We start from the raw sequence: 22,910 nt of genomic DNA, 5'->3' as shown, positions 1-22,910 counted from the left end.
AATCACTTTCAGTTAAGTTCCCCATTACAAAAATACCTCTCCAGGACGTGCGTTAATTCCAGATCACATGACCTGCTCCACATGATGTCATTTCCTCCTGAAGAAAAGACTGGAAGACTCCAAGGCTTTCTGAGCTATTTAATATAAAGTAGTCAACAGGTTTACTACACTATCTTTATAAATAACTTTTAATTTCAATTTTACTCAATTGTATAAAATATTTAGAAGAATCTTCCTCTAAAATACCATGTGGTGTTTGGTTATAGGCGGCCATGTTGATTTTAGGCCTGAAAACTGAAAAAATGTCAACTATGTGAGAAAAAGTTCCACAGTTGTGCACTGACTCCATTACCCTCTACTTTTAATGTCTGCTAACCGACATTTGGAAACAAATTTTTCAGGTTATGCATTTTTTAAAACATTTTCTTTATGCCTATTCATCAAAAATAGAAAACATGGCCAGACAAATGTAAAATGACAAAAAGGGGATAAAAGTAAATGCAGTGTTAACTTGTTTGAGTTTTAAATGCTTTTGATGATTTGTTCTGGTTTGCATTTTTCTTTTCTGTGATTATTTACTACTGGAGCAAACAGTCCAGTGGAAAGTGGTGACCACAGCAGGTTATAGCTCTCATAAATCGCCCTGTCACTCTTACTATTACCCAGCTGTACCCTACAACACGCCCTCCATTACACTGCACCCAATTTACCTTCAACACATTTACCAGGACCTTATGCGTCCTCTAAATGAAGTTCATTTTGTCTATATGCATGTAAATGTAGTGATATCCCATATTTAAGTAATTTATCTTTTGTTTCTTTCTTTTTAAAAGCTCATATTAACATCTGCAGCAAAACAGTACCATTCCTAATATCACTCTGCTCCTTTACACTGGCATTTTTACTGTGAGGATATCTTGTGGCTCCTGGTCTGATAAAAACCTTTCAGAGGGCATCGCATAAACTCAAATATGCATGAATGTCAAGCTTAAAATACAGTGGCCTAGATGCAGAGAGACACGATGCTGTTGTTTTCATTTACAATATATGGATAACGCACATTGAAATGGTCAATAACTGAGCAATTACTGAGACTGTATGTTTTTAGACAAACATTTCAGCCCTTTTGTGTGCTTCTTGTTGTGTATCTGTGCGGTCTTAGTGGAGATGCATTGCTGTTGTGCACTGACACTCTCAGTAATGTACAGTAAGAAGAGTCCCATCGTGTCAATAAAGCTGCATGGATTGAACTGTGCTGAAATGAATGAGAGAGCTCCGGTCGATGAAAGCACAGCTTCACTGGGGCCTTGTCCACATGTTTCTGCATCCAGCTCTCACTCTTCCTCCTTTTTTTCCCTCCTCCACCATCACTCTCTCAGTTTCTCATTTGCTCATCTCGTTTCCTCCTCTCCCTCCTCCGTTGTCCTGCTGCCCTCTTTCTTCCTCTTCCTCGTTCCATTATTGATACAGAACACATCTATGAATCCTTCCAGTCTCCGGAGGACTGATGACCTCTCCTCTCCCTCTCTCATTTCCCTGTCTCCGTCTCTCTCCTTCTTTTTATCTGTCCGCTTCATCTCCACCTCTCCCCTTCAGGCTAGCCTGCTGATAAAGTTGGTTTGCACGGCACAAATGGAGCCATTACTTCAGCCCTATTTTTCACTGTATGCCCTACATGCTCTGGTAAATTACTGCTAAACTCTTCCTCGATTCTGCAGACGAATTGTCTGGATAATTCAATCTTATTGCTCTCGTTCCAGCGGTCAGGAGGTGCAGGGGAAGACCTGGCGGACAGCTGACTGAGAATTATGGCCTGAGCTCAGGATGGAATCATTTAATGGGCTCTGAACGGGGGGGGGGGGGGGGGGGGGGGGGGGGGGGGGGGGGGGGAGATATCACGGATAAGCCTGTTTCAGCATTCGCTACACTGTCTTTAGTAAGCAAAAGGCATAAAAACATTCAGCATTTCATCACCAGAGGTTTATATTTAGCGCTGTTGATCCCAGCAGGAAACACTTGCTGTGTTCTTACTGAAATAATCAAAGTCAAAAGCACTGTGACTGTTACAGCACCAAGCTAGCAAGAGATGCAGAGGGAGGCTCAGAATCATCGATTTACTGAAGAAACAAAATGACCTTGCACTGAGCACAGGCGTGTGTACGTTATGTACGGATACCGGATCATGTGACCTAAATAAGTAGTGGGCGGCGGGAATTTGATAGGACTCTGAAATGCCCCCACACCTTAATCAGTTGTTCCTTGTATCATCTCTGATGGATAAGTCCTGATAAATCCACAGCGGTAGATTTGTAGTAGGATCACAATCGTGTGATCGTCAGCAGACAGCTGATGTAGTGTTCACTTGTTGTCATGGTTACAGTGAAGCTGTGCTGCTATCTCACAATGATAGAGAAATCTTTAACAAATCTGTGGATCCAGACTATAAGCCGCATCACTGCCGAAATCTAATCACTTGATCCTTGTGTCACTTCTGACCTTCCCTAAAAATTTTATCCAAATCCGTGAGTCCGTTCTCCGGTAATGTTGCTAACAGACAGACAGAGGGACAAACCACGGCGATTGTCACAAAACTCCGCCGTGATCCTTGGTATGTAATAAAAAGCATGTTGTGAGGGAACACAATAATTCTTGCCATGCTTCTTACAGGGTTCCAGTAAAAGAAAATCTTAAAATTACAGTTTGTTTTTTTGCTGCATTTTTAGCTGTTTTCAGTTACAAACCACCTTAAAATGGAACATGATAACAACAGACAATTTAAACATTTACTGCTGTTACTACAAGACTGGCACAAATGGGGATAAATACGTTAGCGTGCTGCCAGTCTGCAGTAACGGGAGGTTTTCCTATTCTTTTTATCCTGACATTGTCCATCCATCCATCCATTCTCTATACACCGCTTTATCCTCACTAGGGTCGTGGGGGGGTGCTGGAGTCTGCGAAAACAAATCCGTACATCCGTTTTTGAGTAATGTTGCGAACAGACAGACAGACAAACCAACGGTGAAGTACTGTACTGCTGTGTGTGTGTGTGTGTGTGTGTGTGTGTGTGTGTGTGTGTGTGTGTGTGTGTGTGTGTGTCTTTCTGGGAGTTTTGGAACCAAAGCAGCAGTGATTTACGACTAATTGATAACTTAGCGGTACTCGTCCTTACACACCGACTTACACACCGTTAACCACTCCGACTCCTCAGACATGCATGGCCTGTGGTTCAGTTTGACTTCAGTTCAATTTAGACTGCATTTTGGCTTCTTTTCATCCAGTAAATGACATCCCTCAACTGGAATAGGAATCTCACGGGGACCATCTCGACTATCGAACTGAAACGTCAATAAGAGTTTGAAGTGAAGAAGAAGAATCAGAAACAAGAGGCCGTTCACAGATGTGGCACAGAAATAAACCGATATTTGAGATGTTGTAGAACAAAAACCTAATTGGTTACAATTTCATGAAGCTTATCGTCCATCCACACACTGTTAGTGATCACAATGGATATTAAATAAATGAAAACACTCTTGATAATATTGCTTGAAATTGAAAACTTAGAGAAAAGATTGGTTTCATAATGAATAATTTCCTGCTGACTAACATTATGTGTTATAAATCATTCTCTGTCGGACAGCAGCTCTCTCACTGCTGTATTTTATTCATTTAATCTTCATTTTCACCTGAAAAGTGCCAATTTACAGTTTTACTTTACACTTCAACATATCTGCCAATTCCACGTTTTGATTTAGAGTTTATAATCAAGCGGAGGGTTGACGAGAGGAACATGTTGGAGGGCGTGCAATAGCGAGATGTAAATATAGACGTTGTTGTGTGAACAGCTTAGGAATCACTGCATGCTGTGTGTGGACATGTGGAAGAGTGGGCTGTACTGTGTTATAGACAGATATTGAACAACCTTTCATGCTTACGCTGAGAGGTCATAATGACATTGTTAATTTTAATTTTGTGCAGAAATAATTAAAACTAGCCTTTTTAACTAGAATTTTTGGCTCCTCTGGTACAGAAGATCAGATTCAGGCTGTGGCTACACGGGTAACACGTTAGAAAAGCTCATTTCATTAGCTTTGTTCTTTTCATGGAGTGTTGACAACAATAACACAGAAAACAACACTTATTTATCTAACGTATGAAGCTCTGAAAGGGTCATTTGGTGGAAAAAAAAATTAGAAGTGGATGCAAATGGATTAATGAGCCGAGGGATTGGTTGGTAAACAGTGTGAATGGATGGGAAAACACTGACCAACATTTGAAATGGATCAATATCCTGAGGGAGCATGTCGGTGGTTTTGGCACCAGATTACTGGGCACAAACATGGACACGTCTGGAGCTACACATTTCTCACTAGAAGGACAAATGATATTCCTAAAACCATATGAGGAATTTAAGCAGACTGACGGTAACAGCTGCCAACGTCAGGAGGGAAAGCTGGGTTAATAAAATGTCTTTGTAAGTTAATAGACTTATCGATATCGCTGCCCATTATTAGATCTGACTATGATTGCAGCTCCATAAATTGAGTTGCTCCAAATGTTAAATGGTTTTGGGAGCAAATAAAGCACAAATCTAAAATGTCATTCAAACCAGTAAGCCGGTTTACTGTAACACTCATCAAGTTCAAAAGTGCAAGACTGCAGGACTTTATTAGCCTCCTTTAATGTATTATATATGAATATGTGTGTTTATACTACAATTCAAAAGTTTGGGGTCACTTAGAAATGTCCTTATTTTTTAAAGAAAAGCATTTTTATTCAATGAAGATAACATTAAATGAATGATAAATCCAGTCTAGACATTGTTAAGGTGGTAAATGACTATTCTAGCTGGAAACGGCTGATTTTTAATAGAATATCTCCATAGGGGTACAGAGGAACATTTCCAGCAACCATCACTCCTGTGTTCTAATGCTACATTGTGTTAGCTAATGGTGTTGAAAGGCTCATTGATGATTAGAAAACTCTTGTGCAGTTATGTTAGCACATGGATAAAAGTGTGAGTTTTCATGGAAAACATGATATTGTCTGGGTGACCCCAAACTTTTGAACAGTGGTGTATACAATAATAATAATAATATTAATAATAAATTGTATTTGTGAGCACCTTTCTTGACACCCAAGGTCACTCAGGAAAAACAAATACAACAATACAAATATATAACATTTGTATAGAAAATATACACATCAAAACAGCATCAAAGTTGTGGCAGTGCATCACCAAACCAAACTCGGTGATGCTAAAGCTGCTGACACACAATATACTGCAAAATGGTCATTGTCTTTAAATATTCTCACAGTAATTGTGAGTATTGTCTGTTATTTTTACACAAAGTCATCATATGAGTTGCACTGGACCCTCTGCGAGCCGGGGGCCTCATGTTTGACACCCCTACTATAGAACAATAAAATGGTTTCAAAATTACTTGCAGTCAATGGTGGATAAAGAAGTTTCCTCCACTGAGAATCTACTTCTCTCACATCTAAACTCTTCTTACTATCACACATTAAGCTCCATGAGATTTTTTAAGAGTGGTGATGCTACTTTCCATGAGAGTTTATATGTGTTGAACATCACCTGCTCTGTAAGTTACATTACATGGTGATGTATCTTGTTAGTTGTAAATCCTGCTTCGTAGTGTACATCTCTGCTTAATAAAGAAAGTGAATGGATAAGTAAACAGTGAGCTGGTGAGCAACAGACGGGTAAAGAGTAGATTTAAAAGCATCAAATTATGCTCACGTACTGAACACAAAGACCTCAGCAATGATAGATGGAGTCTAACAGAGGGGATGAATTAATAATGGAATTTATGATAATTACCAATCATTGTCTTCCTTTATTCATCCATTTTTATGCCCACTTGGGGGGGGGGGGGGGGGGGGGGGTCTGACATGAAATAACCATCAAAATGAGATGATTCTGCAGCATCCTGGATTACATTCAATAGAGGGACATGACGCAACAATACTGTGTTCACCATGACGACCTGCAGGTGCAGAATCACACACAGAAACATATGGACGTTATTCATGAGGACACAAGGCTGGGACTGATAGATACACCTGTGATGAGTGCATTAGAGACTTCACAGTGATGAAGACTCCTGATGAAGGCTACAGGGTTGAATACATCAGTCATGGGTTCACTTACGTGTATGATGAAGCAAACTAGTCCCTTTTTAGTCCAAGGACCAGCGGAGTTATGTGACCATCAGCGTATGTTTGTCTGTCCGTCTGTTATTCTGTCTGTCAGCAACATTACTCAAAAACAGACCAAAGAATTTGGATGAAATTTTCAGGGAAGGTCAGAAATGACACAAGGACCAAATGAGTAGATTTTGGCAGTGATGCAGCTTATAGTCTGGATCCACGGATTTGTTAAAGATTTCTGTATCACTGAGAGATAGCAGCATGGTGTCACTGTAACCATGATAACAAGTGAACACTACATCAGCTGCCTGCTGACGATCACATGATTGTGATCCTACTACAAATCCACCGCTGTGGACTCATCAGGACTTATCTGTCAGAAACAATACAAGGAACAATTGATTAAATGGTGGGGGTGTTTCTGAGTCCCACCAATCCCCGCTGACAGCTACATATTTAGGTCATGTGATTCGGTATCTGTACGTGACATACGCATGCATAACACACGTCTGTGCTCAGCATTTTTAAAGATTTCATCCATCAGAAATGATACAGACACTGAGCATCTTTGGCGGAGTGCTGCGCTCTCTGACTGCTTTTCTAGTTTTTCTCGTTTTTGCTTTCTTTGAATCTCCGAGTGTTTTTCTCAGATTTCCTGCCATCTGTTTAAATTACAGAAGCTCTATCTGATGTTGTAAATAAATAAATATTTCATGTCAGATATAACATGAGGAGGCAGATTGGCTCTTATCTGATATTTAACTAACAGCAGAGTTGAACACACACACACACACAGATATTACGTTTTAGAGTGACGTCGAGCTGACCTCTGAACTGTTGGAATCGCAGCTCCAGGAAAGTGGAGACTCAGACGGATGGATGGAACAGCAGAAGATCAGTGAGAGGGCATCAAAGCAGCAGAGAGAAGATTGGAGAGGTGTGAAATGGGAAGAATATGAAGGTAAAGCAGGAGAAAATAACCCGGAGAATGGGAGCAGCTGCAGTGACGGAGCAGAGAAGCTCGGTTCTGCTGTACACATTCACGTGCCACCCTGCTTAGCTGGTGTCACACAGCAATGAATAGACCTTTCACTCTCTGCCGTGTGTCACATCCAACGTGTGAGGACGGCAGGAAGTGAAAGCGAGTGTGTGATCACATGTGTGCTGGTGTGTGTTTGTTTACGGGATAAGTCCTTGAGCCTGTGTGAGCGTGTGTGTGAACATGAATGTCAGTGCATGTGCGTTTCGTGTGTAATGTGTGTGTTCAGTAAAGGTGGAGGAGGACAGCTGCTAGGAAGGATATTCCACAAAGGAGGATTACTGAGAGAACAGGATGCGCTGAAGTGAAATTCTGGAGTCGAGGAATTTCCTTTTTCACAAACCGTCAGCCCTTTCCTCCTGCTGCTCCTCAACTGATTTAACTACTGATACACACACACACGCACACACACACACATATACTTTACACTTAATGCTTCATTGTAATCTCGTTTAGCTCGTGCTGACCTTTTCACCTCATGCATCGAATTCCCTCACACATCAGCTCACAGATAAAGGATGACTCATACATCCTATTCATAGATGTATTATTCGCATTTTATCTTCAGAATGAACTGTTTATTGTTCCATCATTGGCATAGACTGTAAAGCAAGGCTAATTAACTCAAACGCGTCATGCCGTAGCATGACGCGTTGCAGAAAATAGTGTATATGGCTGTACCTTTACTTTTTATGCCGATAAATTTTACACTCATGATCTGAACACACAGGCAATAAATATATCAAATAAAATAATAAAAGGGAATAATTTAAGGTCCTTCACAAGCATTAAATACCTGCACAGGTGTTTTCATTTTGCTCGACTAGACCAGTGTAGGGGTAGGGTTAGACAATGTAAACATTTAAAATATTAGAAGACATCAGCCATCAGTTATGCTGTTAGATACACCTGTGCTTTTAATTCTCTCACATAGCCATAAGTCTGCTGTTAAGAATTTATATTGAAATGAATGAGTATAATGCCGGGCTGCACAGTGGCTCGTTGGTTAGCACCTTCACCTTGCAGCTAGAACATCCCTGGATCACGTCCCGGCCTTCCTGGGATCTTTCTGCATGGATCATGTTCTCCCTGTACATGCGTTGGTTTTCTCCAGGTTCTCCAGCTTCCTCCCACCGTCCAAAAATATGCTGAGGTTAATTGGTGATTCTAAAATGTCTGTCAGTGTGAATGTGAATGTGATTGTCTCTATGTGTAGTCCTGTGATAGACTGTTACCTGTCCAGGTGTCTCCTGTCTTCACTCTAAGTCAGCTGGGATAGACTCCAGCCCCCCCATGACCCTAATGGGGATTAAGCGGTGTATAGATGATGGATGGACATCATGCTATAATTTCGACTGTTTGATACTAAAAAACACTTCGCATTGTTCTTAGATGTACACTACCGTTCAAAAGTTTGGGGTCATTTAGAAATGTCTATTTTTGAAAGAACAACATTTTTTTCAATGAACAGAACATTAAATGAATCATAAGTCCAGTCCAGACATTGTAAATGTGTTAAACGACTATTCTAGCTGGAAACAGCTGATTTTTAATGGAATATCTCCATAGGGGTACAGAGGAACATTTCTAGCAACCATCACTCCTGTGTTCTAATGCTACATTGTGTTAGCTAATGGTGTTGAAAGGCTCACTGATGATCATAAAACCCTTGTGCAGTTATGTTAGCACATGGATAAAAGTGTGAGTTTTCATGGAAAACATGGAATTGTCTGGGTGACCCCAAACTTTTGAATGGCAGTGTATTATTAAAACTTCAGTCACAGATCACACAGGTTGTGAACATGCAGGCCCAGCAAAATGAGTGAGGAACACGAGAGAAACACTGAAGAGGACGATTTAGTCCTGCTTTATCAGTTATATGGCAATATTTTGGCTCTGGAGAGGATAAGGTTTATCTAAAGTGGGTATTCTGTCTGTAGTGTCTTGCAACTGTTGCCACCACACAAGACAACAGAGCTTATTAGTTTGACTGTTTAAATCAGCACCACAAAGCTCTGTATGATGAGTGCAAATCCACATCTAAATGCTCTCCCAAGCCAAAAAATGCCTTACACCAAGCATTTCTGAAACCTGCAACAAAACATGGATGCTTTGCTTACGGTTTGTAGCCGACTATAATCTGGATGGAATCAGCTCAGTCCTTCACATGGCCGTATATAATGTTTCACCTTGTCGTGACCATATTAACATCCCCTGAGCCTCCCATCAGATGAAGCCGCTGACCTACAGCATTATGGGCCAAACTGTGATTGTCTCCACCCTCAATGGTGCAGTGTCCTTGGACTAAACTGGGGCAGTCACGCAGGGAACCAGACAGAAAGAGGAATTGTTTCACCTGTTCTCACACATCTGCGTCTGAGCTGAATTTGCAAACAGCTCATGCAAATTTCTTTCTGCTGTTGGTATACTTTACCTCTAAACCTACAGGAAGGCTTTTATTTTGAAGCAGCTGCAAGAATTAGTACTCTGCAAAGGAATGCAATGGAGTGATGTGACGATCAGCATTGGTCTGTCTGTCTGTCTGTTAGCAACATCACTCAAAAACAGACCAACAGATTTAGATGAAATTTTTAGGAAAGGTCAGAAATGACACAAGGACCAAGTGATTAGATTTTAACAGTGATGCAGCTTATAGTCTGGATCCATGGATTTGTTAAAGATTTCTGTATCACTGAGAGATAACGGCACAGCGTCACTGTAACCATGACAACAAGTGAACACTACATCAGCTGCCTGCTGATGAACACATGATTGTGATCCTACTACAAATTCACCGCTGAGGACTTACCAGGACTTATCCATCAGAAACGATACAGGGAACAACTGATTCAATTGTGGGGGTGTTTCAGAGTTCCATCAATTCCCGCTACATATTTAGGTCACGTGATTCGGTATCCGTACATAATGTACACATGCAGAACACACGTCTGTGCTCAGCGGAAGGTCATTTTGTTTGTGGTTACATCTATATTAAATGGACACATTCTACGTTGCCGTGATTTCTGCCACGGATTTTTTTTCAAGATTTCATCCATCAGAAATGATTCAATGACTGAGCAGCCTTGGAGGAGGACTGCGCTCGCTGAGGGCTTTTCTTATAATTTTATGTGAAAACGAGGCAAATGAAATGAAAAAGCATATGCTGTATGCTACTTCAGTGCCGTAGCGGTTAGCATTTTCACCTTGCAGCAAGAAGATCCCGGTTCAAATCCCGGCCTGGGATCTTTCTGCATGGAGTTTGCTTGTTCTCCCTGTGCATGTGTGGGCTTTCTCCGGACACTCCAGCTTCCTCCCACAGTCCAAAAATATGCTGAGGTTAATTGATTACTCTAAATTGCCCGTAGGTGTGAATGTGAGTGTGATTGTTTGTCTGTATATGTAGTCCTGTGACAGACTGGTGACCTTTCCAGGGTGTCCCCTGCCTTCATCCGAGTCAGCTGGGATAGACTCCAGCACCCCCACGACCCCAGTGAGGATAAAGCGGTGTATAGAGAATGGATGGATGGATGGATGCTACTTTCATCCACTGCTGCACAATGTTCTTCATAGAGTTAACTACTGAACATCAACAGGTGGACAGGAGTAAACTGATTGAATGAAAGAGTGGTTTCAGACATGGCACAGCATTATAGTATTGAAGCTATTTTTCTCACTAAGACCACAAGCCAAGAAGCTTATAAATTGTTTATTTGTTTACATTTTCTTCTCTGGAAGCTTTTCTCCAAAAAAACAACAACAAAAAATATGATGACATGGTAGCAATGATGAAAACAAAAACACTTGGTGAAGATACATACCATTTCCCCCAGGCAGACTAGCTATTGTTCATTAGAAATGTGTCTACACAACAAGATTTGGTCATTTATGGCGTTCCAAATACAGGAACTAGAAAAAGCAAGAGCAAACAGAGATAAGATAGATAAACAGCTGCAGGCGGCAGGTGCTTTTAGCAGTTTTCTGTGAAACAGCACATGCAACATCAAGATAAACAACACATTTCAAGTGCTGCCTTACTGTATAGAAAACCACTGACAACATGGTTTATATGCTGTGTGTGGCTTAGTATGGCTCACTAAAATTAGACTTTTGCTAAAGGTTCAGCTTAGAAATGACTATTTGGCATTATCTTGATTTACGTTTACTTTAAAAGATGGTCCACTTTTACTAAGAAAAACACAAACAATTTAAAATAATAGCTCATAAATCAGTGTGTTATTCTTTTCCATACTGAATACAGCATTAAAACATTCACTTTGTAGGTTGTAAAAATGATGAGCATCACTAAAGGCCAAATACGTCAACAAAAGCTAGCTGGAGAAACAATCAATCAATCAATGAAATGAGACTGGAGGTGTGGGCTGATTTATAAAATACACTCATATACATCAAGTTTCAAAAAATATTCATAAATAGAGATGATTAATTTCTGTGACTGTGACTCCAAAAGTAGAGCACAGCTTTCTAAGTGACTTAACACAGTCACAACTAAAGGTTTCAGAGTCATTAGAACTGAACCTGGTCCAAAAAAAAAAAAAAACGCCATCCAAAGGTGAAGCATGGTGGCGGCAGCATCATAATTTGCTGCCTCTGATCCCTAACAGCTCACCGTCACTGATGGTATTTTACAGGATAATGTCAGAGTGGCTGTCAAAGGCTGAAGGTTAGTAGAAATCAGGCGATGCAGAAACTATGACACACAGAAGGTTCACTTGTTGTCTTTTGCTACATGTTGGAATAAAAGCGTATAAAATCCAACATAAGCATCAATGAACAAATGCATACTATGTCTTTTTTTTGTTTTGTTTTGCTTTACAGATACAATAACAAAAGTGCAGCATTTTTGGGCATAACTGGTTGAGGAGGAAACCCATAATCGGAGGCTATAGTCCCTAACACAGTGGTCATGGGTTTGAATCAGAGCATGGCCATTTGCTGTAGGTCCTCCCCTCACTCTTCTCTCCACTGTTCTATATAATCAAGGCCAAAAAAAATCATTAAAAAAAAGTGCAGCATTTCTTTGTTGCTGCTGTCAGTCTGAGCAATGACAGGTAACAACAGAACACAGTGCATTCTATAACACCACTGGCTTCTTTATATTGATTTTAAATTAAAAGTCAGTTTGGTCCTAATTCAATTCGATGGATAGGATGCTGTTTGATCGATTTCAAATTTACTATAGGATCGATCGATAGCTTTCTATGGGGAGAACTCTTCTGGGATTTACTGTAATCTACTTGTGCACAAGTGTGGAGGGTTTGCTTTGTTACTCACAGCAGCAGCAGCATTATGCAGGGCGTATAGAAGTGTGTTGTGTACATTTAGTGTGTAATCTAATTTAAAAAGATATGCATTTAGATAGGACCCGTTTCTGAGCCAGTAATTCATAACTGCAGATTCTATAGTTCCTCTTTCACCCACCTCAGTGATCCATAAATTCACCTCAGAGAGCTGGACTAATGTGATGTAATCCACAGTTTATTTTCTACTTATGCATCACCACAACTACCTCAACCTATTAATCCTGTCTCTGAGCTAAATGGGCTCTCAGTCCTTTTGTTTGTACATTGAAGTGTGTCATGAATCCTGTGGCGGTTTTACTGTGTTTTTAATCAATCAGACTGATTCATCAAGCTGTGAGGACGGTGATGTTCATTCAGTCACCTCTCTGGAGTACTGACTCAACCATTAGAGACTGTAAAGGAGGTGTATTTGACTTCACACTAACAACAAAAACAGTACATTCTGTAAAGGTATGACCGTTTCCAGTCATGCTTCTACACTGTGTCCAACAGCAGAAGTCCTATCACCAGTACAGCTCTATTAACCCTCATCAGTACACTTGGAGTCCAGCTGAGTATTTCATCCGTTTCACATTTCTGTACTTGTCCAAATCCTCTCAATGTATATTTTCCTAAACAGTGTGTCCTCTATAGATACAAATATGAAAGAAACAATGAAATTACTATTGATGATTGCAAACGAGCATTGCTACAATACTAGTGTAAGAACTTCTGAATTGAAGCAGAATGTTTCAGTTTCAGTTCCTCTGCTTGGAATGCGCTCCAATCTGAACTGAAATTGTCAAAATTTGTTTCATTGGAAGCCTTCCGCTCTATTTTAAGCTATTGACAATGGAAATCCTTTGAACAGTGCCTGTGTTCTTAAATTATTACTGACTCCTGTATTTTATGTATCTAATTATTTGCATTTTTTTTTAATGTTTGTTATTATTGTCTTTTTTTTTGTTTATTTTAATGTTTGTTGCTGCTTCTCTTGGCCAGGTCACTTTTGTGAAAGAGGTCTCAATCTCAATGGGTCTTTTATCTGGTTAAATAAAAAAATAAAGAATGCAACTGAAGCTGTCATCACAAAAGCAACATAACAAGCACACATAAATAAAAGATGCAGAGTCCAGCTGGAGTCTGGCAAGCAATTTTTTAATATTTACACCACAAACCTGGTTGGAATCAAAAAAGCTTTGGTTTATGTGATGGCAACTATGCATGTGACAATCAACTAAAGGGACTGAAAAATCCAACTTACAAATAAAAAAATATGACATGTTTCATACCCCTGTTTTCTGCATGGTGTACTGATGAGGGTTAACACCACAGAGCAGATGGAAGTGAAGCAATCAGTGCAGCCTTCCTCTGCTTGTTGTGTCTCAGAAAACATCCTTCAAACATGTTCCTGCTGAATAAAAGCAGTGTTATCAGCCGGTTGGAGCAGAGCGGGTGGTGTGTTGGGTGTGAGGGGTCTCTGAGAAAACTCTTTGTGCGTCTGTGGCAGCGCTTGATGGAAATTTCCTCTGTGGAGGGAAACTGTGAACCTCTCAGGGCTGCAGTGATGTAAACAGTAACCGCTACCTTTAAATGGACTCTTTCAGTCGGTAATTTATATCACTTTATTGTGCCATTAACTGATTAGAAGTCTGTGTGGCTCATGAGAAAACTCTGGAGTCTGCATAAAAAGTGAAATACGTCAGACACGAGGGGATGCTGCCATTGATGCAGTCACAGCACATTGAAGCTAAATTATAGCCTAGCCGCGCTAGACAACCCACGGCAATGAATTTAATTCTCTGCCAGGGTGGGTCTAGTTACCCTCCAAAAGGCTCAAGGCTGGATGCTCCTAAAACTGGCCGGACGAATCACCATGAAGTGTAGAGTCAGAAGGCGGGCGTAACGAAGTGACGACAGAGGCGTGACGATTCTGACAGAAACAACCGGCGCACAATAAACAGTTATCTTTCGACTCGGCTTTGGCCACAGCCCTTAAAGATTTGAAGCTAAAATTCAACTTGAAAGATAAACAAAGGACGGCACTTAAGTGTTTCATTGAGAAGAAAGACGTATTTGGACTTATGCCGACGGGATATGGCAAATCCTTAATATACCAGTTGGGTCCGCTGGTTGGGAAGCTAATGGGACTTAGCCACAATCCGCCGGCGCTCTAGGAACTACGTCAGCCTATTCGTTGCGTTGATTGGTTGTATACCTACCCAATTGCTGCAGATGGATTTGATAGACAACATTTTAGCCCGCCTCCCTCCCTGTCGAGCTTCCCTAGACCCTTGTGCCGTCAGAAACATGGGTCTAGCGTGGCTAGGCTAGCTAAATTATGAATTTGAATCAAAAGTTAAAGCTGCGCTAATCAATATTTCTACATTAACAAAGGATCAGATGATGATGAGTAATGTGAAATATGTCACTCAAACTAGAGAACACTGAAACTTCTTCCTAAACTCTGCAGTTTGTCTCAGCTTTATTGAATGTCTCGACGTCTTTCACGTCAGTGTTTCTGCCCACAACTCCGCTGTTTTGGTTGACTCTAAAAGCTCTTATCACAGCTGTTTTTGTTATTTACCCTGCCAGAGTGTTCAGAAACGTGACTTTCACGTAAATAGTGCATTGTGTCTGCTATATGTACAAATCCACAACACTTTGCTAGCATGTTAGCCATGTCAAATGTAGCATGACAATATAGCATTCTAATAAGACAGTTTAAAAGAAACAGGGAGGAAATATCATTGCTCAGAACTGCTGCTGTCATTTACCCGTCGACATTTTAGAAATGGTCAAACAAAATTATGAAGGATTTCATCCAAGTTCCAAAAAAAACACACACAAAAAACAAACAAACATACTTTTCTCCAAATCTGTCATTAAAAAGAACTCAAGTAGATAAATAAAGTAGACTGATCTCCTGACAGTTTCAGCATATCTGGAAGAGACTTGAATGAGATTTTTCAACAGCTAGGCATAATTTACAACAAGCTGTAATTTTGATATCTCAATAAAAACAATTAGCTGCATGGACAAGAGTCTCATGCTGCCACTACAGACTCTTTTTCTACTCATTAACCTATTGACAGTTTTACTGATTAATTTTCCACAAAAAAATTAATCTAATTGTCCATTTCATGAAAGCTCATTTTATTCTGAGGTTTTTAGCATATTTAGAAGCTACAAGGACAATAAAATAAATAAGAAGCTCTTGAGAACTTCCTGTGTGTTTCTCTTCAGGTGTTCCTGCATTCGTTAGTGCTGCAACACTGAAACTTTGTGTACAAACCACCTTCATGTTTTGTCATAATTAGCAGTACTTCCATAGTTTTCCAGTCTCGGGTCTTTGGAAACCTTCACACTGAGCTGAGCTGGACTCTGCTGCAGCTACCATTGTCTTAAAGTGTAGCGCTGCCGACCAGTGACTGAACCAAAAACAGCTGATGTCATAAAGCAACAATCAAAGTTATAGAAAAACATACACGAGCGTTCAAAAGTTTGTTTCACACAGACAATTTAAAGTTTTCCATGAAAACTCACTTTTATCCATGTGCTAACATAACTGCACAAGGGTTTTCTAATTGTCAATGAGCCTTCCAGCACCATTAGCTAACACAATGTAGCATTAGAACACAGGAGTGATGGTTGCTGGAAATGTTGCTCTGTACCCCTATGGAGATATTCCATTAAAAATCATCCGTTTACAGCTGGAACAGTCATTTACCACATTAACAATGTCTACACTGGATTTAGCATTCATTTAAAGTTATCTTCATTGAAAAAAAAAAAGCTTTTCTTTTAAAAATAAGGAAATTTCTAAGTGACCCCAAACCTTTGAACAGTCGTGTATGCAGCACAGAAAATGAACTAATAAAAGTAAAAACATGCATTAGTTTAAATGACTAATGTTGATGCACTGTCAGTATTTTTTTTTGTGCTACATACTGTACTTATATAAAGGTGACTTTGGAAACTAAAGACAGACTTTACAAGTTGTTCTGTTAACATTTCATCTTTTGTTCAACACAAAAGCTTCAACGATGTTGGAAAGCAAAAGAACAGCGATGCGCCACGTCAGACAGGACGGATGGAACAGAACGAGGGAAATAACCCCTCTGTCTCCGTCTGTACTTCCTCTTTCATCGTATTTCTCTCCTCACATAACGACACCCCTTCTGGTGCTTCTTTCTTTGCAGCTCTGCTCCTCTCAGCTTCTATCTGCTCTCCTATTATAAACTGTACACAAAGCCCTCCTCCATTTCCTCTGCAGCTTCTTTACGTGTGAGGAATCTCTCACAGATTATAGGTGTAGAGCAAGGGTGTCAAACATATGGCTCACAGGCCTAAACCGGCCAAGGGACGACTTTGCAAAAATGACAAAGACAATAACTGCAAATTGGACATTTGTAAAACTATACATTTTAAATAATTTCTACATCTTGACAAGCTGTTTCGATCATAAAGTAAAATACTAGATTGTTCAGTTCCATATAGCTGTGACTACATGTTGTGTTCCTTTGTAGACACTCTATGATCTCCAAGTTGTAATGTGTAAATTATCGACTGAGGCATAATGTTGTTGAAACCGAGTTAATTTTTCTTAAGAAATTTCAGGTTGTTCAAAATGTTTTGTAAGAAGATAGTTCCTTAAATGTGATAATTTTCAGAATTTACCTTTATATGCACTAAAGCAAAGGCAAAAAGTTGGAGTTGTGGTTATTTATCGATTACTATGCTCGGTCCGCTTGAGATCAGATCTGGCTGAATGTGGCCCCTGAATTAAAACGATTTGACACCCCTGATGTAGAGGAATATGCATTTTCCAGCTTCCACTGTGCATTCTGGAACAACAAATCTGATTCATTCATCAAAGCACAGGGCATTTTCTCTAAAACATGCATGTGTACTTCTAGAGAACGTCTGTAAATTCTATGGATTTTGCCACATTACAACCGCTTATACATGTTTACACCACACCTTCTCATTCAATGCCATTTATTTATTTGTATTATTTTCTACATTGTAGATTAATACTGAAGAACACTTTTTTTGTTTACAACATAATTCCAAATGTGTTCTTTTGTAGTTTTGATGTCTTCAGTTTCAATCTACAATGTATAGAATAATTAAATAAAAACCACTGAATGAGAAGCTGTGTCTAAACTTTTAACTGGTAGGTACACGAAATCAAACTGTTAAAAGTTCAGCGTGGTGGTCGACTGCAGCCATCAGCAGACTGTGTTGTGCTGCGAAGCTGCAAAGCAGAACTTCAGCCTCACCACATTTGTCATGATATTGGGTTTGAGTCACACAAACATCGTCATCTGTGGCTGACTCTCCCTCTAAAGTCCATTTCTCAGGTGCAGTATAAATCTGAAATGTTCTTTTGCATCAAACACACCAGATGATGCCAGCCTTCTAAGGCCCCATCCACACGAAGACAAAACGCTTAACAGTTCCCATACTGCTTTCCTTGTATGCTTTTCTGGAGGGATCCACCCTGACTTCTTTTCTGTACTAACTGAAGATGTCTGTAAAGTCACGTGTCGCCAGACCGAACCTTCCTTTCAAGTTCTGGAAACTCTCCAGCTGCCCTTCGTTTTCTAAAACACACCAAACTGTCATTCCTTTTGCTTCCCATTGTTTAAATCGTTGGTCGTATTGAGCTGGGTCAAAGTTACCATCACAGACCTGCCAACCTTGGCGAAATATTTTGCGTACCACTTAATCGTACGCACGCGCAAACACGCGCGCGCACGCACACACAGGTCGTGCTCATGTCGATAGGAAAAAAAACTCTCGGTGCTTATTTCCCTGATACGACATCGTATTTTCAACGTGAAAGTAACGTTATTAACAGTACATATTTGCCAAAAGACACACACACACACACACACACACACACACACACACACACACACACACACACACACACACACACACACACACACACACACACACACACACACACACACACACACACACACACACACACACACACCATTTTAACCGCCAGCTGCTGCGGGTGGGGGTACAGGGAATGGGGAGAGAGGCGGAGGGAGGCAGAGGACAGGAGAGAGCGGGCCAACAAGGGTTCGGCAGACTCGTTATTCTCCGCTACTCTATGATGATTGGTTGAAATTGCACCACTACACTGCTGCATCGTGATGTCAGGCATAAGAATTGCACGTCCACATTTCTAACAGCACTCACAGCAGATGTCTGCAGCTTTTTGCGTAGTTTAATGAGGCGGAGCGTATCAGCGTATTTTGATGTCAAATTGCGTACCTGCTACGCAAAATGCGCACAGGTTGGCAGGTCTGCCATCATAAACAGCCCATTTTAAACTTCTAGATTTGTTGAGACATTTGTGGGGTTTTACTTTTCTAAACCATAAGTCTAGTGCATGACCTGTTCTTGTTCCTTTCCAATTATGTTTTTGATCGGTTGTTGGTTTATTTCTTTCCACTTAAACTCATAATCCAGTTCACACCAACAATAAAGACGTCTCAGTTGAGCTGCATAAAAGTTCTCTTGTTTTCTTCCTGTTTTCCAATAGGACTGTAAAAAGCTTTGGCTCAGGAGTATTTTTTTTTCTTTTTTGAAGAACAACACTGTTAGTAGAAGGCAATATGGTGCTAATTAGCCACTGTGGCTAAATTATTTACACACAGTCATTTAGTTTTGTAAATTTGAAATATTGTTTTATTTAATTTATGGTGAGACACTACAGGCAATAATAATAATTAATCATAATAACGCACTGGTCAGTTTAGAGATTTTGTCATATCCATAGCATATTGTTTCAGATTAGTGGAAAGAAAACATCCTCAAAACACACTTTGGTTTATAGTTTACTTCACTTGGTGTCCATGGATTTCAATTAAAATGAATCTTCAAAGATTTCTAAAGACTGTTTTTTTTTTCCCCTCAAAGTCCTTGGCAGCAATCTTCCCTTTAGCACCATTTACATACACCAAACTTTCCAGCTTTATTCCTGGATGAATTCTGAAGGTTTTCTAGTGGGATTTGTTCTTCTATTATTCACAGCTTGGACATTTCATTCCTAAAAACATGCACATGGTTTTTGGCTGTATTCTCTGGAGCGATAAAAAGAGATCAAAAATCCACTCTGTAACAAACCTTAATATGTGAACCAAATGAAACAGACTAGTGGAATCTAGTTTGATCCAATGTTCAGATTATGGTTGTGAAAATTTATGCAAATTGGAGCATTGTCAGGCAGATAACACCTCATTTGCATTATGAAACGCTCAAGCTTTACAACACTTGTAACAAACTGTAATCCAAAAATCTTGTCTGACTGCAAGTAGTAAATTGGGAAGAGTTTCATGGTGACATCTTTTTGGTTTTCAAAGAAACGGATCTTATTCACCTGTAGTCTCATTTATTCACAGACAAGAAGTGAAATCTTTTTATCTTTTGTTGCATCTTCTTCTCTTTTTATGTGGGAGCTGCTATTGTGCAGATTCTTACCAAAAACGAAGAAGCAGCTGTCAGTTTTTACCTTCCACACATCTGGAACAAACTTCCAGAAAACTACAGCTCTGATAAAACGTTCAGCTCATTTCAATCAAGGAAAAAGACTTTTTTACTATTAATGCCAGCACTGCACTGTCACTATTATACTGCTCTGTAACTTTTAAAGCAATTTTATTTGATCTCTTTTTTATCTGAGTTTGAATGTCTTTGTTCTTGCGATCATACAATTTCATGTTGATTTTATTCCCTAAATTCTGTTTTATTTCTATGAATTTAATGACTACCTTTTAAATCATCTTTGTTATTTATTTTCGTTGCCATTGTAAAGCACTTTGAATTGCCTTGAGCTACATTACGCTATATAAATAAACTTGCCTTGCCTTCTACGTCTCCTGATTTCACAGGGAATTAAGGCATGATGTTGTTTATTCAGAGGTCGGGGGAAAAGGACACACATCTCTGGCACACAGAGCAGAATAATTAGCCAATCAGCTCAGAGACGTTCTTCCCTTATGTGAGACGTGAAAGAAGCAACCCAGAGGTTTGGAAATCTTATGAGAGTTCTTCAGATCTGGATGTCCTTTTATAGTAGATAGATTCAAACAGATTCATCCTGTGCTGGAAAGAAACCTTTAAAAACAGCCAGCTTTGGGGCTACAGTGTTTCTAAAGAATGCACTGCGCTACAATTACACACCAGGCCTTTTAATTCCTGTCTTCATCTCCATCACTCCCCCTTCCTCCCTCCATTATTCATCCTGTCATGCTTTCTTCACCTCGATCTCCCTCAGTGACATCCTGGACCGTATGAATGAACAAACACAAGGAGCCGTGGTTCCCTCAAGGACGGAGGCAGCCGCACAACCACTTAGAGCCCTTCAGTAACCGAATAGTGTCCAACGAAATGATTCAGGAGATCATCTGATAGCAGCGATGAATCACAGCCGTCTGACAGCGTGCACAGGCGTGTTTACTGTGATCTGCAGCATCTGACTGTATGTTTACCGAGTGTGTGTGTGTTTACTGAGTGTGTGTGTGTCCTACCGTCTTGGGGCAGTGGACGTATCGTGCCAGGCTGATAATCAGGTCGTGTGTGATGGGATCAACGAGGTTCCTGAAGCTGGCGTAGCGGTACAACACGTCATCCAGAGATGTGGACTCCATGCCCAGGTCCTACACACGTTAAAGAAGACCATCACCGACTGTACATGTGGCACTTACAGCGTACAGGAAACACTCATGTTATCAGTCTGTTTATGAAACGCACTTCATTCACATGGAGGAACAAAAATAGCTTACATTAAAATGAAAGGGAGAACAGCACTGAAATGAAGGAACATGAAGCGTTCCACGGTTAGACACAAAACTGGTACGTTACGAATCCGTTTCCATTATCAGCAATCATAAAAGACACACATTCATTCGTGCACATCTCTTGTGTGCCAGCGCAGGCCTGTAAGTGAAAGGCTTTTACATTTTCCACGCTGCTTTGTAAACCCGCTGACCCCCCCAAAGCATTAAATTAAAGCCTGTTGCGCTGCTTCCCGCTGTCTGTCTGTCGGCTTGCTGGTGAGGGAAAATGAAAATTTGTCACATCTCAAGCCCCATCAAAGCCGGCGAAGCATAAACCTGTTGCCGGAGCTTCACGCATGAACAGCAGCCTTGTTAAATCTTAGAAAGTCAACATGAATGACAGGTCTACATGGAAGCAGGAGAGGATTAGACGGCAGCAGCTAAAGGTGTTTTGAGGGATGTGACACAGCTGCTGCCACTGACTGTAATATAAACGTCCCAGTTCTTGCATGGCCAGCATACTCACCGGACATGTCAAATTAAATTAAATGGTGGTATAGCACTTTTATCCAAAGCACTTTACGTGATATGTCACATTCACACACAGATTTCAGAGGACGCCATGCAAGACGCTAACCACGACCCACCAGGAGCAATTCGGGGTTTGATGTGTTGCTCAGGGACACCTCGACATGAGCTCGACGGGCCGAGGATCAAACTGGCAACCTTCCAGTTACAAGACGGCCACTCTACCCACTGAGCCATGCCGCCCCATTGAGCATGTTTGGGATGTTCTGGATCGGCATATATGACAGCGTGTACCAGTTCCCGTCAATATCCAGCAACTTCGCACAGCCATTGAAGAGGAGTGGACCCCCCCACAAAACAAAACTGCACCTTTCAGAGTGTCCTTTTATTGTGGGCAGTCTAAGCACACCTGTGCACTAATCGTGGTGTCTAATCAGCATCTTGATATGGCACACCTGTGAGGTGGGATGGATTATCTCAGCAAAGGAGAAGTGCTCACTATCACAGATTTAGACAGATTTGGGAACAATATTTGAGAGAAATGGTGATATTGTGTATGTGGAAAAAGTTGTAGATCTTTGAGTTCATCACATAAAAAATGGGAGCAAAAACAAAAGTGTTGCGTTTATATTTTTGTTGAGTGTAGAACACACTACTATGTGAAACAAGCACACACATTCACACACTGGTAAAAACCCTACATACACACATGCTGCACTTTAAAGAGCACTGCACCTTGTGTAAAACAGATAATCATCGACCAGTGGAACAAAAACCAGGCATCCAGAGGTCACCTCGTAGATCAAATGTGTGGCCAAGGGTTTGAACCGAGCTGCTCTTTGATGAGCAGTTTGATAGAAGCGGGAGCAAAAGACAGGTTAAAGCGATTGCTCTTGTATGTTCAGGCTCTGTAACGTGTTTGTGGATTTTGTATTCTGAAAATAATCATGTGGCAGAAACTCAGTGAATCACAGCATGTAGCTGAAGTTTAAAGAAAGCATCACAAAGGAGAGAAACGTCACATGCTTGTTGGTGCCAAACAGAAGGGCTGGTTTGACTGCTTCAGATGCT

At 40.5% G+C, this 22,910-nt stretch overlaps 1 protein-coding gene across 2 annotated transcripts in view; it reads right to left on the bottom strand.

The window, feature by feature from the left end:
• The window catches only part of lrrc75a (leucine rich repeat containing 75A), an 86,664-nt gene that overhangs the window by 45,217 nt on the left and 18,537 nt on the right, over window positions 1-22,910 (bottom strand). For both annotated transcript variants that reach the window (XM_051957836.1, XM_051957837.1), the window contains exon 2: window positions 21,063-21,191. In XM_051957836.1, coding sequence (XP_051813796.1) covers window positions 21,063-21,191 — 129 coding nt within the window. The remainder of the gene's footprint in view (window positions 1-21,062; window positions 21,192-22,910) is intronic.

The sequence above is a fragment of the Acanthochromis polyacanthus genome, chromosome 13, assembly GCF_021347895.1.
Source record: "Acanthochromis polyacanthus isolate Apoly-LR-REF ecotype Palm Island chromosome 13, KAUST_Apoly_ChrSc, whole genome shotgun sequence".
NCBI classification, from domain to species: domain Eukaryota; kingdom Metazoa; phylum Chordata; class Actinopteri; family Pomacentridae; genus Acanthochromis; species Acanthochromis polyacanthus.
Note: the sequence above shows the minus strand (reverse complement) of the source record. Positions and strands in the feature narration are given on the sequence as shown.